The following is a 17,923-nucleotide window of genomic DNA, read 5'->3' as shown; positions in this document are numbered from 1 at the left end:
TAGTGTCGTCATGTCTAGTGTAGTGTATAGGAATTTAGTGACACATAGTGGAGATTTGGTTAAAAACCTAGCCAAATTAACTCCAAATGAGGATTTTTACACCATAGTTAATTCTTTAAAAAAAACTACCCTATCTACGTCTGTAATTTACATTTTACATAGGACGCACTGACAGTGTTCAATATATGTTATACACATAATTACCGAGACAGACAACTCTTTATTAATTACATAAATCCTCTAGAAAACGCCTTTTTTGGCACCTTAGAGGTGTTAAATTGTTTACTTAGAAAACTGATGATAACAGGGACTACCGCAGCCTAATCCTCAGCCTTCCTGTCCAAGCTAAGGTCAAAATAATTCTCGTAAGATTATTGATTACCTAGGGGGACAATGAATCTATTACAACAGATAATCAAACAGCAAACTTTAGTATATGCAAAAAATTTCGAGTAACAGACCGTCTAATAATAGAGTGAGAAAATTATCACTCAGTGCAGAGAGATATGAAAAGGCGGGACTTAAAAAATTGAAGAGAGTAACCACTGCCAAATTCACCAAGCCAATAATCCAACAACATGTCCCAGGTATCAGACTGGCCAAATCACTTGCTTCTTCCATTAGAGAATCAATCGGAACTTTAAATATTAATGATTTGGGTCATATTTGCAAAATTTTCACCGTCAAACACCCCCTCACAGGCAGTCTGATTGAGGACACCATCCACGCACTAGTTGACGCTATATCTAAACAAGAAATATCAGCACTATCACAGATTATTACCGACATTTCTACGTTATATCTTGCAGCACAAGATAGGTATATTGAGTTACAACTCGATGGTATTGATTCTGTTGATTACCCTCCAGTGGTATATCCAACATACATTAGTGAATTGGGCAAAATTATTGACAATTGCACAACACACATTAAATCGCAAAACAACGCTATTATGATCAGTCAAGAAGACTCTAGGAAGATTGCAACTAATTTGTTGTGTGGAGGACTAAAAAAATTTAATATTGTTACGATAAATTTCTGGTTAAAAAATGCTAATGTACAAATCTCAAATTATGATAAGAAATGAACAAACAAAAGCTGGTTATGAAGGTTCAGCACAAGTGGGATCTTCGGGCCCTGCTCCCACTGTTTGAAGATAAAAGTTAATTATATCGCCCTACGTTATCCAACAACTTACCATTCTTAGTTGAGTAGTAGTGTACAAATCTTGAGTCAATCCTTTCCTTGTTAGTATGCCAGTAATTGGAGCCTTTGCAGGAAATACTTCTATCCCCTGCGCTACATATCTCCCCAATTCTTCGCAAATTTTACCTATATTAAGCTCCTCAGAACAGTTATAAATGAATGATTAAAACTGACTTACCCGATTCAACAGCTATCAATCTAAGTCTAATAGTGGCCACATCATATCCGGCGTGATCAGCCGACAAAATCATCAGTTTATTATTATCCTTGAGCAAACTATTGATCTTATTCATTATATCAATTAACTTTTGAGGCTTATCGCTAGTTTGAGTTATTTGCTCCCAGTTTTCGTCATACATGGAATCGATGTGGCAAGTCTCCATTTGCCGTACAGAGCAGACTGATTGCCTGCATGGCATAACTTCAATACTAGGCATATCTACTGTACTGTAGGCGTTGTGGAGATTAATTGGTATTTGGAGAAAATCGCCCACACAAAATTGATGTACTCCGGCTATGACAGGCATCTTAATATCATCCGTATAAACATGCGATTCATCGCGTTCAAAAAATAGCATCCTGTTTGACCCCTGCCTTAGGGATTGAAAATGAAATTGCTCTCCGTAGCACTGGGTTTTGCCTTTGTACTTAAATTTATATCCGATATTATTAATCATGCCCACTCCTCCAATTACCTATGTCAAATGCACAGATATAATCATAAATAAAGACTGCGCAACTATACTTACTTTGGCCGTAATTATAAGGTCAATCCTTGGTTCATTCGGCCTATTGTAAATCGGTGAAGCCTTTATGAATTTTGACACTGGTTCTAATAACCCTTTGTAGTGACACTTGAATTGAGCGATTATATGTTCCAAATGTATATCCAATGTGTAATCTATTATATCCCTCCATACGCGGCAAATCTGCCTCAAATTCAACACATCTTGTCCCATCAGGTAATTAATCAGCAGCAAGGCCACCCTAGTGTCTAGTATTAGGAAAGGTTCCGCATCTGAATCTATTGAATTGCGCTGGGAAATCCATCCATCGACAATAGACTTTTTATTGGAAACTGATGGAAGAAATTTGTTTTTTTCAAGCCGAAAAACTACAGAACTACTTGTGCTTATGTCACTATCTTTACTATATGATTTAGCGGGTGAAATGAGCGTAGATTTAGATGATCTTTTGGAGTTATGATTGTGTAAATTGTTAAGTTCTGTATTGGAAAATACGTTGCATTGGAGGTTCTTACCACCAGAACGCGGTTTGCAAATACCCGAACACACTGAGCCCATGGCACAATCGTGCTGTAGATAAAAGTGTGTAGGTTGAACTTGGTGTAAGATATGCTGAATATTCGTGTGGGGACATTAATAACATTTATCACATGACCCACCACTAGATGCCTATATTCGGTTTTGTTTGACATGAGTGGAAACAGTGACATTGCAATTGATGAGAATGTAAGTGCCCAATCCGCTGTGGTTCAGGCGAGGAAGAAGAATTTGAATCGCCTACTTGTTGAGGAAGCCTTGAATGATGACAACTCAATAGTGGCACTTCATCCCAATAGGATTGAGGAATTGGGCCTATTTAGGGGGGATACAGTTATGCTCAGGGGAAAGAAACGACATTCCACTGTTTGTATTGTATTGGCAGATAAGGAATTGGATGAATGCAAGGCCAGACTTAACAAGACAGTAAGGAAGAATCTAAGGGTTATGCTGGGAGACTACGTTAGAATTAACCCCTGCGCTGATGTTCCTTACGGTAAACGAATACAAGTCTTGCCAATCGATGATACCATTGAAGGTCTGTCTAGGGGATCGTTGTTTGACATTTATTTGAAGCCTTATTTCATGGAATCTTATAGGCCTGTGAAGAAGGGAGATTATTTTTTGGTGCGTGGAGGATTTAAGGCGGTGGAGTTTAAGATTATTGAGGTTGAACCTGGGGAATATTGCATCGTTGCTCCAGATACAGTAATATTTCACGAGGTAATTATCCTAACTATATTATATGAAACAATTTCTTGCAGATAAAATCATTACCACAAGCTCCACATATCAAAATGGCCATAAAATTACACTCAATTCATATCACTATATAACTATATATACATAAAATTTGAGTAATGTTGTGTAACTTCTTATGAATATTTATGGGTATTACTAAATGACAGCACTAGACTATAAAGTTAGACTATGGATTATGACATTTATTTTACATAACTAACCGACAATCTTATTTATTTGGTTGTATAATGGACAATAGTTAGACAGCAGTGGTTATATCAATAGGAATTGGAACGTGGACCATCTATATCAACCTATTGTTCACTAAATATATTTATGCATAAATGAGCCTATAAATAATATATGAAAACTTACTGATCCACTATTTCAATTTTCACTTAGGGTGACCCTGTAAAGCGTGAAGAAGAGGATCGCCTAGACGACGTGGGTTATGATGATATTGGCGGATGTAAGAAGCAAATGGCCCAGATTCGTGAGATGATAGAATTACCACTGCGCCATCCCACGCTCTTCAAAACATTAGGCGTCAAACCACCAAGGGGAGTGTTGTTATATGGCCCCCCTGGCAGCGGGAAAACTCTAATTGCGCGTGCAGTGGCCAATGAAACTGGTGCCTTTTTCTTCCTAATAAATGGCCCCGAAGTAATGAGCAAAATGGCCGGGGAGGCTGAGTCCAATTTGAGACGTGCTTTCGCTGAAGCAGAAAAGAATGCACCGTCCATAATATTCATAGACGAAATTGACAGTATCGCCCCTAAAAGAGAAAAGACAAATGGGGAAGTAGAGAGACGCGTAGTTTCCCAATTGCTGACTTTGATGGATGGGTTGAAGGGTAGAGGCCAAGTTGTAGTACTAGGAGCCACGAATAGACAAAATTCGATAGACCCAGCGCTTAGACGATTTGGACGTTTTGACCGAGAAATAGACATTGGAGTCCCTGATGATAATGGCAGATTAGAAATTCTACGCATTCATACCAGAAACATGAAGCTGGCACCAAATGTAAAGCTCAATGAATTAGCTGCTAATACGCATGGTTTTGTAGGGGCAGACTTAGCACAATTGTGTACCGAATCAGCTCTATCTTGTATAAGAGAGAAAATGGATATGATTGATCTTGAAGATGACACTATTGACACAACCGTGCTAGATTCAATGTCAGTTACACAGGATCATTTAACTGCGGCTCTAAATACATGCAACCCATCTTCATTGAGAGAAACAGTTGTTGAGATTCCAAATGTCAAATGGGATGATATTGGTGGATTGGAGTCAGTTAAAACGAGTTTGAGGGAGATGATTTTGTACCCTATTGAGCACCCAGAGAAGTTCGAAAAGTTTGGCATGTCGCCCAGTAGGGGAGTACTTTTTTATGGGCCGCCTGGATGCGGAAAAACATTGCTAGCAAAGGCAGTGGCATCAGAATGTTCAGCTAATTTCATTTCCATTAAAGGTATGCATTTTCTTTGTGTAGAATATTTCTTGAGCATCAGCGATTGGGCTGATTGAGAAATATTGATTATTGTTAGGCTTTGTGGCTTATCGATTTGTTCATATCAATTTATGAACTAAATACATTTGAAACATAGCATTTTGCATTTTGTTTCATTAACTTAGGACCTGAGTTATTGACGATGTGGTTCGGAGAATCGGAGGCCAATGTTAGGGAGGTTTTTGATAAGGTACGTTACTTTGTGCTCTATTTTAAGTTGAATACTTTTTATTTCACTTTACTATTATTTTACCCAAGCCATAAGCTTAAATTCGTGTTTTCTGCATGTAATTACTATACTAATATATAGGCCCGCTCATCCGCCCCTTGCGTGTTATTCTTCGACGAGCTTGATTCCATTGGTTCTGCCAGAGGAAATAACGTTGGAGATGCTAACGGTGCTGGGGACAGGGTCATGAATCAGTTACTTACGGAAATTGACGGCGTGGGCCCAAAGAAGAACCTCTTCTTTATAGGAGCAACCAATCGTCCCAACCTGTTAGATGAAGCGCTGCTACGTCCCGGACGATTGGATCAATTGATATACATTCCACTACCCGATCATGCAGCTAGAGTGTCAATTCTTCAGGCGTTGCTAAGAAAATCACCAGTGGCGTCCAATGTACCCATTTCCTTTTTGGCCCAAAAGACTTCAGGATTTTCAGGGGCAGATTTGGCCGAAATGTGTCAACGGGCAGCAAGGGCAGCCATAAGGGAGGCAATAGGGGTTGAGGAGATGCAGAAGGCTTCGGGTAACCCTGACTTCCCTGAGTTTAAATATGAAATCAAGCGTAAACATTTTTCAGAGGGGTTAGCAGCGGCTAGGAGATCAGTCACTAGTTCTGATTTGGCGAAATTTGATAACTTTAGGTCAAAGTTTGATCCACTGTACAAGTCGCAGGTTAATGACGACGATATTGACATTGATTGGCCAGATGAAACACAAGGTAGTGGGATGGACTTGATAGACGAGGATGAGGACGACCTTTACTCGTAAATTACATTGAAGATATTTAAACTTTACAACCAATTATAACAATGCACGGGTACATATATTACTAATTTTTTCACTAATAATTATAAAATTGAAACCCCGATTGATTTAATTCTACGAAATATTAGGTGTCGATGGTAATAAGGTATAAGTCATTGAAGGCGTTGGGGTAGGGATCGAATTTTGGCAACTTAATCTCAGTAATTTCTGTATTTAAATCCAAACTATCACAATTGGATAGGGTATTAGACAGCAGTATTACATTACTAAGTTTTGCAATATTTCTGAAAACATAGCTTCCGCTTGCCAATTGCTTTGCAGATTCAATAATGTCTAATTTATGCGACAATGATTCAAGTACAGTGCGATAAAGGTCCACTTCGCAGTGAGGCATGATTAGCAGTGTCCAATCAGTTTCGGCTGTTGTGTTAGGAAATTCGATTAATCGCTGCCAAATTTGATAATCAGTATCGCTCATTAACGGATCAAAAATTTCGACCGATATTATTTTAAATAAATGATTACTGTCAACTGTCAATAATTTGGCCAGTGCCCATTGGCATTTGCAATTAGTGATAAATGGGCCGCAAGTAGGACTAGCACAACCCAGAACTATCATTTTCAAGTTTTTAGAAACAACTTTATGTAAAGCTTCACTTAAGAAGCTGTAAAATGTTGAAGATTTTATGGTAGACACTATTGAATCTATGTTTCCAACAACTTTGTCAATGTCAACATTAGCTGGTGTAGTTTCAGGCAACAAATTTTTGTCAAATTTTTTATTGTTTGAGTAATTACCCCAAGTGGATATATCACCCCTAACATGACGATTCTTAGAAGCTATTACATATCTCCACCCATCATCACCGTCCTTCATCCTATAAGCTAATAAGAATATGTGATTACCAACATATTTAATTATAATATCAGACATCTTATGATGTAAATTATTTATTAACGCCTAAAATTTACATCATATTTATCGTATATCACCATTGCAAATTAGCAATACTACAATTTTGGCACAATGAGTAGGAATCCCTGGATACACATCCCTATTTTACCAGAATTTCTTAATGTACGCAGTCATGGTCCTGATAAAATTATCAAAACCCTGCAACATATGGTTGAATGACTCGTAACTTAGGCAATTCGACGTATTACTGACATAAATCTGTTGGAAGATGCATCGGAAACTTTTTTTGAAGCCTCCGACCGTCTTTATCCCTTGCAACTTTTGAAGGTAATTATTACAGTTAATTTTAGGGGCTTAACTCTTTCTATAAGCTTAGGTATTCAAATGAAGCTATTTTATCCTCAGTGATAGGGAGGATTGAAGATTTGCTACCGATAAATCCTCCTTCTTCAAAGCGAATACTTGATTTACTTACCATTTTTAGTAGACTTAACATTTGCCACCCAGGGGTAATACTAATCAATTTAACACAGGCCATAGAACCTTTGATTGCTAATTTGGAACTTAAAATTCAAGACATAGAAAATGAATTGAGTTTCGCCATCTCTTCGTTATCACAATTACTTGTACATAATGAAAAGACAATCAATTTACTGGCAGCTCAAGCTATTTTAACCCAAAATAACCACCATTTATATAGGTATATCACTTATTATTTAGTACATTTGAAGCATTCAGTAGACACGGTATAAAAAATGAAGAGTTGCAAAATGCAGTAGTTTCTTTAATGCGTAATAACAAAGATATTTCCATTAAAAGTAAAATTAAATTACTTTCTGCATTTAATCGTATTGGATGCACTGATTTTGACTACTTTAGGTAATCAATAGTTTATTTAGGGGCGACATAGAAAAGTGTATTGGCGATAACCCAGATATGTTAATACAAATATCATTATGGTTGAACTACTACCGATTGTCTATTAGCAATTTAAATGTAAAACTCAATCTTATATCTGATGAGTCTCTACCATTTCAGCTATTATTATTGGTTCAGATATTAGATGAATCACATAAAACGGAATTGGTACAATATAGATAATTTAGATGCAACAGGCACATAGACTATCAAAGTTAATCCACCATCTCCATACACCTACATCTGTCCTACAATGTCTACAGATGTGCGTGTTTTCGGAAGTTAAGTGGAGCAATGGTGGGGTTTTAACTGAAGCTGATCGCAGTACATTAAGTGGTATGTGTAACCATGCACTGGAAACACTTAACAATTGGGTATGGGCTCTAACTATATCTGAGCAAAGAATGCTGTTGGACGTACTATTATATCTAAAAACTTCCAGCACTTTAAATGTAAATTTAGATAGATTCACTGAATATGTTAACGTACCATCGCTTCTGCCATTATTCCCACCTACGCTCAAATTTGACGATTTGGATATTATACAAATAGGATCCAAAAGTTATATGAGTGAAGGAGATAAAATCCACTTTTATCACACTGAACGGGATCGCTATGTAGTTGTTGGAAGTAACACTAGCCAGTTAAGTTTGCGACATTTGGTTACTATAAGGAACATTAATTCATTGGGCAATTATATATTAAAGGAGGAATTCACGTAATATAGTTAATGAAAATCCGAAATTACGTCTTCTAATCCCCAATCTTAATTTTTATTATCCACTAATATTTAATATATGCGATTTCGTATTAGAAATAATTTAGCATTAAATAGACACCATGGATAGACTTCCATGGGTAGGCGGATAGATGTGTAAGATTTCCACTTCACAAATCGAAATATATTATTGAAATAATTATAAAAACATGAAATTATCCCTTTTCATCCAACGCAAACATAATAACTACATATTTATATACTGAGTTAATTTTTGTGGTAAAAATTTGAATTTATTATATTTTTAGTCAAAATAAATGCTATTAAAGTAAATAATTAAACTTTCATCAACTAAAAATCACTATAATAAGAATAATATAACCATCAATAATGACAATAGCAAGGCATCTAGTAGTAGTAATTAATTTAATGACACAAAGTAATGTATATTTTGCAGTGATTATGTACAATATTAATCTTCATACTAATGTGTACCAAAGTTAATCGATTTATGAAACGAGTAACGAACTTTAGCCTCAGATTAAGAAATTGAATATTGTGAGCGCGCCCCATCAGTAATGGACATTGAGATTGACGGTCCTATTACTCTCCAAAAGCTGCTACAAAATGGTGAACGCTATGTACGCGAACTTCTAGTTAAGGGGAGTAATGGTGATGGTTTAAAATCTGGTGTTAAGCGAAAACGGGAACGCATTTCGTCTTCGGATGGTAAAAATATCAAACAACCGTCAATAATTATAGGGAAAACTAAGCCTTATCAATTAGAAGGGCTTAAATGGCTAGTAGGATTATATGATAGTGGTCTTAATGGCATCCTGGCTGATGAAATGGGTTTGGGCAAAACTTTCCAGACAATTTCTCTACTAGCCTTTCTAAAGGAATCCAGAGGCATAGAAGGTCCGCATTTGATACTAGCCCCAAAATCCACTATAGGCAATTGGATGAACGAGCTTAAACGTTTTTGCCCTTCACTTCGTTGTTTGAAATTTTTGGGTAATAGGGAAGAGCGGTCTCAAATGATAGCAACTGAACTAGATCCAACCAAGTACAACGTATTCGTTACTAGTTATGAAACATGCTGTAAGGCTAAGGGACCGTTGAATCGAATTTCTTGGAACTATATAATAATCGATGAAGCACATAGGATTAAGAATGAATTATCGAAGTTGAGTGTTGTTGTTAGGTCACTAAGCACGGAATACCGATTATTGATCACGGGAACTCCATTGCAAAACAATTTAAAAGAACTTTGGGCTCTCTTGAATTTTTTGTTTCCCGAGATTTTTTCCTCTAGTGAGGAATTCGAAGAAATGTTTAATTTTACAGCTGCAGAAAGCATGCAAAATGAAGATAGAGAGAAGCACAATTTGGAGATTGTTAAGCGATTACATGCTATACTGAGACCTTTTATGCTGAGAAGGGCTAAGAAAGATGTACTGCAAGATATGCCTTCTAAAAACGAGATGTTGCTAATGATACCCCTTAGGGGTATCCAAAAAAGACTATATCAAGATTTACTAAGAAAAAATGCATTAGACGTATCCCATGATAATGGTAATGAATATATAAACCTTAACTCACAAAACCCGACATCTAATGTACAGTTATTAAATTTAGCAATGCAATTACGAAAAGCATGCAATCACCCATATTTGTTCGAAGGTTATGAGAATCGCAATCTAGACCCTTTTGGTGAACATCTGGTTGAAGCGGCTGGCAAACTAAAAGTGTTGGATAAACTTTTATCCCGTTTATACGAAGAAGGATCCAGAGCCTTGTTGTTTAGCCAAATGACCAGGATGCTGGATATACTTGAAGACTATTGCAGAATGAGAGGTTATAGTTACTTTCGAATTGATGGTAACACTGAAACGCATGATCGTGATTACCAAATTTCAGAATACAATAAGGAAGGCAGTACTGTTTTCTTATTCCTTCTCTCCACTAGAGCTGGAGGGTTAGGTATTAACTTAGCCTCGGCAAATGTAGTAGTACTATATGATTCAGATTGGAATCCACAGGTTGATCTTCAGGCCGTTGATAGGTAAATGGTGATTAATTATCTAGGGCACACAGGATCGGACAAACTAGACCAGTTAGCGTATATAGATTGGTTCATGAACATACAATTGAGGAAAAGGTCATTGAGCGTGCTACACTTAAGCTACAATTGGATTCAGCAGTCATTCAACAAGGAAGATTAAGCCATTCAAAACAGGGCAAATCGGGCCGAGTGGGTGCAAGTGAACTATTGGCTATGGTTCAATTTGGAGCTGACCATATTTTCAAGGCTGATACCGATGAGATTACCGATCATGACTTGGATGCAATCCTTTCAAGGGGTGCTGAACAGGCTGCCAAACTGAATAGCAAATTACAAACACACGTTAAAAAGGCTCTTTTGGATTTTAGCGCTACTACACAACACTCATTGTATGAATTTGAGGGGATTAACTATAGCAAAGACAAAGAGGCTTGGAACAACATTGTGCAGGAGTCTAAGGCGCTACAGGAATCTCAGCATGCTGGAAGGACGCGTGAGGCTAGGAGATTGAGACAAAGACTTAAGTTTTTTGATGAGGAGTGGGGTGAAGACTCTAATGATCAAAGTTCTGACAATACTGGGATGTATATGCCTCCAAAACATACAGTTGTACATACTCCCCTAAAATTACCACATATGCAGGTAAAAACATATTAATAATATTTACAATTAGCAAGTGGACGGAACATATTGAGAATGATTATATTGCTTGTTTAACGCATAAATTCTTTACAAATAACTATATATACATAAAATTTGAGTAATGTTGTGTAACTTCTTATGAATATTTATGGGTATTACTAAATGACAGCATTAGACTATAAAGTTAGACTATGGATTATGACATTTATTTTACATAACTAACCGACAATCTTATTTATTTGGTTGTATAATGGACAATAGTTAGACAGCAGTGGTTATATCAATAGGAATTGGAACGTGGACCATCTATATCAACCTATTGTTCACTAAATATATTTATGCATAAATGAGCCTATAAATAATATATGAAAACTTACTGATCCACTATTTCAGTTATTATTATCATTATATTTGTTATGTAGGACTGGCAATTTTACGATCGTGATCGCATACTAACATTACACAACATAGAATTGGAACGTCACAATGCCACCGGTTCAACTGAGGGTCTAGAGGAGGAAAGAAAGCTCAAGGAACAGCTTATATCACAAGGTTTTGGAAATTGGTCCCGCCGTGATTTTCTTAATTTCATTAGGTAACATGTACTAATGTAGGGGTAACGAACAATTTGGGCGGGATGACATTGAGGGCATTTCATCAGTGGTGGAATGTAAAACTGTTGAACAGGTCAAGGCATACAGGGATAAATTTTGGGAGTGCTACACTCAAATTGCAGACTGGCAAAAATTCATCAAAAGGATTGAGACTGGGGATGCCCTTGTTGCAAAGAAAAAGGCGATTCACAAGGTAATTAATAAAAATATTTTTTAGGTGGCTGTAGAGAAGGTTAAAACGGCATATTTAACTGGCACAATATCTTTGATTGGAAAGGGGAAGAGCGTTTATACCGATGAAGAGGATAGGTGGATTCTTAATATGTTGACAATTACTGATTATGGAAGGTGGAACAAATTTGCAGAATATGCTAAAAATGATCCCCGTTGGAAGTTCAACTGGTTTATCAAGTCCCGATCGCCAAATGACTTTCATAGACGTGCGGAATATGTGGCTAAGCTTGTAAAAAAGAGTTGATTACTCATATAAATTGATTAATTTATAAAGTAAAAGTACCTAATAATAACAATGTAAAATACTGTACAATATACGTAACAAACCTATATCGACTTTCCAAAATTTAACTATCCAATGCATAAGGTGCGATTTTGAATTATTTCTATACAATTAATAACTAATTGATTGAAAGCAGTAATAATGCTATACTTGTCTACAGATTAACTAATCTCATTTCGTTCAGTTAGTCTCACCAATTTCTGCCATGCCTAGGGGTGCGATGTATTGCGGGTATTTGAAAAACGCAGAATTTACACCCATGGAAGACCTAAACATTGCAGCAAAGTGTATTATTTTACACACATTTTCAACATTTACCAAATCACCTAAATATGCTATGGTATCTAGACCATTCATTTGGGCGTAAATGATTGCATGGTGGGTTATGTCAAAGGCGAATGCAATTATCAAACTTTTGAACAGATCTTCCTTTGCACAATATTCGGCGCAGCTTGCCTTTGCTAGTGATGCTGCTATGCAATTTTTTGGCAGACCTACTGAATCATAACCATCCTTGTATATATCCGATATCAGGAAATCAACGGTAGAATTATCACCTATGTTCAACATTTTATCGATATTTAGAGTATCATAGTCGATAAGGTTCCTGATAAATTTGATACCAATGGGTGAATCGCCCATAAATTTACATTCGCTTTCAGTATACAAACAATATGTAACGACGTCTGCTATATGTACTACTAGGTAGGGAGGAGATAGGTCAGTTTGTATTTTTGGCATATCCAGGGATTTTTTAATGTCAAAATTTCCAACAATTTCCGGTATTAACTTGCTATATCCAAATAACACATCATATCTCAGTGTCATATATGAGATACCATTGTATATGCTTTTGGGCAAAACTTCGTTGCTTGATATATTGTGAATTTTGAGATTCTTGATAGTGGCGGTGGATTTTAGTTGAAATATGAGATTGCACTCTACATCTTCCAGTTTATTGTACCAAATCAGGTCATTTTTATGGGTTTTTAGGAAACAATCCACATCAGCATCACTTGCCCTGTAGCAGCCATAGATGTTGTTGGCGGAAATAATAGTACAAAGCATACCAGCTGTGATTCTTGTCACAATTCTATTATATGTAGTATAGTTAAATTAATAAGCAATTGTACTTATATATGTATGTAGACCCCATAGGCATATTATCCGTAGCATGGTATAAATCGTCATTACATATAGGTGGGATTTGATATCATAGGGTATTAGTCACGATATATGTGATAGTTTCCATGGATAATCGGCCTAAGATCGTGGGAGTCAGTTTCCAAGAGCAACGACAGAACTGGGTGGCCCATTATATGCAAGATGGCAAAGTTAAGCATCGTAGTTTTAGCGTTAAGAAATATGGCTCCGATGAAGCCTACAAGAAAGCAGTGCAATGTAGAATAGATAACTTGAACAAGACCAAAAAGCAACCTCGAATACACCTCGAACAGCACAGCGTTAAAACTATACAAAATCTATCCATATCAGGTACATTGGACGCCCTTAACAAGTGGAGCAATCACGATCTACTAGAAAAATTGATGAAGGAAACACCCAAAGATTCTGCCCAGAAACGGTTGAAATTGATAAAAATGGCTTTGCATTGTATATTAGTTGATTTACAGGACCTATATCCGAGACACACCATTGAACTATTGGACTACGATAAATTTGACCAGTGTTTCAAGAGTCAAATTCTCGACATTTGGAAATCACACGACGTAGAACAACTTAAACCCTTGCTTAGCATTTATAATGAACTTTTTGAATTACAAAAGCTACCATGTATAATAGAAGATAGTCAACAAGTGATGTTGATTCAAAAAACAGCCTCCCTGTGGGGTGTGTTATATAATGAATAGACACATTTTTAGTATTATATCAATTTTGTGTATACTAGTAACGCCTCCAATAGGATGTCAGGATACAAAATTGTCTGAGTTTGATCAATTCACTGACAATGATATCGAATCTCGCCTGTCACTCAGCGAGTTGGATTCGGCTGCTGAATCTAGTGAAAGTTTTGCATATCAAACCGAAGTAACTAGACTGTTAGATATTATTGTCAATTCCATATACACTAACAAGGAGATATTTATTAGGGAATTAATTTCTAATGCATCCGATGCCTTAGAGAAGGCGAGGTTAAATGAGATAGAATCAAATGAACCGTCTCACAACCTAAACATACGAGTGTCTTTTGACGATACAACACTGTCCATTTTTGACAGTGGAATTGGTATGTCAAAGGATGATATGATGACTAATTTGGGTACCATTGCAAAGTCAGGTACTAAGAATTTTTTGAATGCCATGAAAGAAAATGCTAATGCTAATTTGATTGGTCAGTTTGGCGTTGGATTTTATTCGGCATTTTTGGTCGCCGATAGGGTCGTGGTTCAGTCCAAAAGGTGAGTATTTATTGATTTTTTAAATAAAAAATTAGGTTCACGCATTTTTTTTTCTTATTTATGTATTGGACTTATGGACATTTTATAATTTTTAATGTTATTTTAAAAAAGTGCTAACAGACAAATTTTATTCAATTTACAAATAAATAATATCTTAACTTTACTTACACTTCTCACATCCACTTATAATTTGTTGTGATTTTTTATTACTACTTTAGACATTTTTACAAAAATTTGAATCCCACATATAACATCACATATATAGACATGGTCACGATCAGTATATTTGGGAATCATCCACTTCTGACCACTCTTACAAAATTTACAAGGATCCTAAAGGTAACACAATCCCTCGTGGCACTCGTGTCACACTATTTCTCAAAGAAGATTCCAAGGAGTACCTAAATTTCGATAAGCTCAAAACATTGATTAATAAATACAATAGCTTTATCCCACACCAAATATTCTTGTATGGTAAACCAAGTTCTCAGCCCAACCTCTCAATTGACGGCTTGAATCTAAACCCAGAACAAGTAAGCATTATAAACTCCGATGGTTCTGCCAATGAATCTAAATTGTCCAGTGAAGATGAAACTAATAAGTGGCACCACTTGAATGATAAACAGCCGCTTTGGTTAAGGCCACCAAAGGAAGTGACTGATGATGAGTATAAAAATTTCTATAAGGCAATCTCTGGGGACTCCCAGGATCCACTGACCACAATTCATTTTAGAGGGGAAGGAGATGTTGAATTTAAGGCACTATTATTTATTCCAGGTAGACCGCCTAGCGAATTCCTCGACTACTCAAAGCAATCACACAATGTCAAACTTTATATTAAACGAGTTCTGGTATCTGTCGACCTACCAAATTTCATCCCACGATATTTGTTCAACCTCTATGGTATTGTAGACTGCGAGGATATGTCTTTGAATATTTCCAGGGAGACAATTCAGCACAATAAGACACTGAGTGTGGTATCCAAGAAGATAGTTAGGAAGGTGTTAGATAAGATTAGCCAGCTGAAATCTGAAGATGAATCTAATACTGATAGCAACGAAACCACAACATTTAGCAAGTTTTGGCAATCTTTCCAAGGATCTCTAAAGGTTGGATGTTACGAAGACCACTCCAATCGTGCTAAGATACTAGACCTATTGTTATTCCACAGTTTGAGGCACCGTGATGGCAAACTGACTTTGGATAAATATATTAAAGAAGTAGTTGGGGATAATAAGATCATTTACTACGCGTCTGGTGAGACTTACAGTCAAGTTGAGAAGATTCCACAATTACAAATTTTCAAGAAAAAAGACATAGATGTTCTATTCCTATTTGACTCATTGGATGAATCATGCCTTTCACGTTCAGCTTCATATAAGGAATTCCAATTTAAGTCGATTCAGAAAGGGAAACTTGACCTTGGCGATGCAGATAAGGAGAGACATGATATTTACAAAAAGGTATTTAAGTCATTCCAATCGGACCTAAAAGATGTCCTTGAAGATGTATCTAGGGTTGAGTATAATGACAAGCTTTTAGATTCACCCTGTGCTGTACAAGCTACTGAGTGGGGAATGAGCGCGCAAATGGAAAGGGCAATGAAATCTTACACAATAAACAAGTTTGATAAAGGCGTGGTGCAACGGAATAAGGTGTTCCAAGTTAACCCTGAACACCCACTAATTGTCAGATTATTAGAGATACATACTGTCTCTGGGAAATCACCAGAGTTTACTGATGCCGCCAAGTTGATCTATGATACTGCTAAGTTGGCCAGTGGTTTCATGCTGGAAGATTCACAGACAATTTCCAATGCCGCTTACCAATTTTTGAGTGAAAAAATCAAAGTCCAATCAGATACCTTGGATAGCCTTATTAGCAAGAATAGCAAGCTGAGTGAGGCAGTGGAAACAAACGATGGAAACGCCAGTGCTGACAGCGATATGAGTATGAATTTGGACGATATTAAGGACGATGAACTATAAAGAATTGATCAGTTAATTTTTTAATTATATGATGCCAGATAGAATTTACGACATCTTTTTAATGAAGATTTTAAAATTTTAACTTTTTTCAATTTTTGTTTACAACAGTACTTGTTGTTAAGTAATACGCCGTCATCTATCAGTTATCATAACAATAATTAATTGTGTGCTGCATACCAGCAATCTAATTATTTACCTGCTTATTTGTTTAATAGTAGATTAATCATACATAAAAATAATGAACTGAAAGGTCAATCAAAATGATTAGTTTTAAACGTTAAAATAAAAAGCTTCCGCACATATATAGTCAAAATATAATAATATTGATCGAGTGAAATATACATAAAAAGAAGTAATTTGATATAATGGAGGAACGTGCGTTATTGTGGCGAACGTGGTATTTATCAAAATATATTGGACTTGAAAACTAACACACATACCCTAAACTTATCAAATGAATATTAAAGAATATACAACGCACAAACGCAATGTATAGTGTCTAGCGCCTGACATGTGATGAATGGATGGATAACTAGTTGTTACATGCCATGGGGTCACATATGCTCCGACGTAGTATATTTAATAAATCAGTTATTTGCATAAATAGCCCATTTAATTTGTGCAAAATAGCACCCATAAATACTAATATGTTTACTTTTTCCACTAGTGCTACCACTGAATCGTTTGAGGGGCATGGAATACTTGGCACATATGCTAAAGCATTGTACAAGGTGTCAAATAACGCTAAAAAAGCTGATAAGGTCTTGAAAGATTTTCAAAACTTAAATTCTATGTGCTTGAATAGTAAAGACTTTCAAAATTTCATCTTAAAACCTTCATTAGACAAGGAAATCAAGTTGAAATTCCTAGGGGAGCAGTTAGAATTTGACAAGATAACCCTTTCCTGCATAAGCTTGATGTTTGAAAATAAGAGAATTGATAGCCTTTCTAAGTTTGTCAATATATTGGAAAAAATCAATTTGAGGGAGCAGGGAAAGGTCCCTTGCCAAGTTTTACATGCACAAGTACAGGACTTGGTTATATAGGTTTTATCGCAAGAGAATAAGGAAAAAATTAAGGCAGCTCTTTATAAAAGACTGGGAAATAATAAGGAGCCTGTGATCGATTTTATAGAATCTCCAGAAATAATGGTATGTGCACAGTTGATTCAGGGAGGATTGATTACTAAAATAGATGGTAAAGTATTGGATTCGTCTGTTGCCGGGAAATTGAATACAATTAATAAGATTCTTAACTCGTAAAATATCTCCTCGCAAATTACAGTACTGTGTTAAATTCAACACTATTGTGTATCATTTCGTTACTAATTAGTATAATATACAGCTATTAATACTAGTTACAACTGATAGGATAATTACAATTTTTTATTA

General features: G+C 36.2%; 10 protein-coding genes across 10 annotated transcripts; 7 read left to right on the top strand and 3 right to left on the bottom strand.

Moving 5' to 3' along the window:
- Positions 1-10: 10 nt before the first annotated feature.
- On the top strand, positions 11-1,087 carry BMR1_03g04675 (hypothetical protein; the record flags this gene model as incomplete). Its single annotated transcript, XM_021482295.1, has 5 exons — positions 11-142; positions 163-270; positions 291-365; positions 387-475; positions 496-1,087. 5 exons carry the CDS (start codon positions 11-13, stop codon positions 1,085-1,087), a joined length of 996 nt encoding a protein of 331 aa, XP_021338829.1.
- On the bottom strand, positions 1,103-2,510 carry BMR1_03g04670 (conserved Plasmodium protein, unknown function; the record flags this gene model as incomplete). Its single annotated transcript, XM_021482294.1, has 4 exons — positions 1,103-1,177; positions 1,199-1,332; positions 1,385-1,901; positions 1,956-2,510. The coding sequence occupies 4 exons, from the start codon at positions 2,508-2,510 to the stop codon at positions 1,103-1,105; spliced, it is 1,281 nt and encodes a 426-aa protein (XP_021338828.1).
- On the top strand, positions 2,643-5,740 carry BMR1_03g04665 (transitional endoplasmic reticulum ATPase; the record flags this gene model as incomplete). Its single annotated transcript, XM_021482293.1, has 4 exons — positions 2,643-3,212; positions 3,633-4,704; positions 4,869-4,933; positions 5,054-5,740. The coding sequence occupies 4 exons, from the start codon at positions 2,643-2,645 to the stop codon at positions 5,738-5,740; spliced, it is 2,394 nt and encodes a 797-aa protein (XP_021338827.1).
- Positions 5,862-6,671, bottom strand: BMR1_03g04660 (hypothetical protein; the record flags this gene model as incomplete). The annotated part of the gene is made up of 1 exon (XM_012794087.1): positions 5,862-6,671. The coding sequence occupies one exon, from the start codon at positions 6,669-6,671 to the stop codon at positions 5,862-5,864; it is 810 nt and encodes a 269-aa protein (XP_012649541.1).
- Positions 6,672-6,764: 93 nt separating this feature from the next.
- Positions 6,765-8,293, top strand: BMR1_03g04655 (conserved Plasmodium protein, unknown function; the record flags this gene model as incomplete). The annotated part of the gene is made up of 7 exons (XM_021482291.1): positions 6,765-6,863; positions 6,885-6,980; positions 7,004-7,162; positions 7,187-7,353; positions 7,374-7,532; positions 7,553-7,739; positions 7,760-8,293. 7 exons carry the CDS (start codon positions 6,765-6,767, stop codon positions 8,291-8,293), a joined length of 1,401 nt encoding a protein of 466 aa, XP_021338826.1.
- On the top strand, positions 8,868-12,088 carry BMR1_03g04650 (adenosinetriphosphatase; the record flags this gene model as incomplete). Its single annotated transcript, XM_012794085.1, is given in 5 exon segments — positions 8,868-10,354; positions 10,378-10,996; positions 11,419-11,591; positions 11,611-11,803; positions 11,828-12,088. The coding sequence occupies 5 exon segments, from the start codon at positions 8,868-8,870 to the stop codon at positions 12,086-12,088; spliced, it is 2,733 nt and encodes a 910-aa protein (XP_012649539.1).
- Positions 12,308-13,195, bottom strand: BMR1_03g04645 (Pantothenate kinase 4; the record flags this gene model as incomplete). Its single annotated transcript, XM_012794084.1, has 1 exon — positions 12,308-13,195. The coding sequence occupies one exon, from the start codon at positions 13,193-13,195 to the stop codon at positions 12,308-12,310; it is 888 nt and encodes a 295-aa protein (XP_012649538.1).
- Positions 13,378-13,995, top strand: BMR1_03g04637 (hypothetical protein; the record flags this gene model as incomplete). Its single annotated transcript, XM_021482290.1, has 1 exon — positions 13,378-13,995. One exon carries the CDS (start codon positions 13,378-13,380, stop codon positions 13,993-13,995), a length of 618 nt encoding a protein of 205 aa, XP_021338825.1.
- Positions 13,988-16,532, top strand: BMR1_03g04636 (F-type H+-transporting ATPase oligomycin sensitivity conferral; the record flags this gene model as incomplete). Its single annotated transcript, XM_012794083.2, has 2 exons — positions 13,988-14,544; positions 14,810-16,532. 2 exons carry the CDS (start codon positions 13,988-13,990, stop codon positions 16,530-16,532), a joined length of 2,280 nt encoding a protein of 759 aa, XP_012649537.2.
- BMR1_03g04635 (ATP synthase delta (OSCP) subunit) lies at positions 17,093-17,794 on the top strand (the record flags this gene model as incomplete). Its single annotated transcript, XM_021482289.1, has 3 exons — positions 17,093-17,557; positions 17,579-17,683; positions 17,705-17,794. The coding sequence occupies 3 exons, from the start codon at positions 17,093-17,095 to the stop codon at positions 17,792-17,794; spliced, it is 660 nt and encodes a 219-aa protein (XP_021338824.1).

Source organism: Babesia microti, chromosome III (assembly GCF_000691945.2).
Source record: "Babesia microti strain RI chromosome III, complete genome".
Classification (NCBI taxonomy): domain Eukaryota; phylum Apicomplexa; class Aconoidasida; order Piroplasmida; family Babesiidae; genus Babesia; species Babesia microti.
Note: the sequence above shows the minus strand (reverse complement) of the source record. Positions and strands in the feature narration are given on the sequence as shown.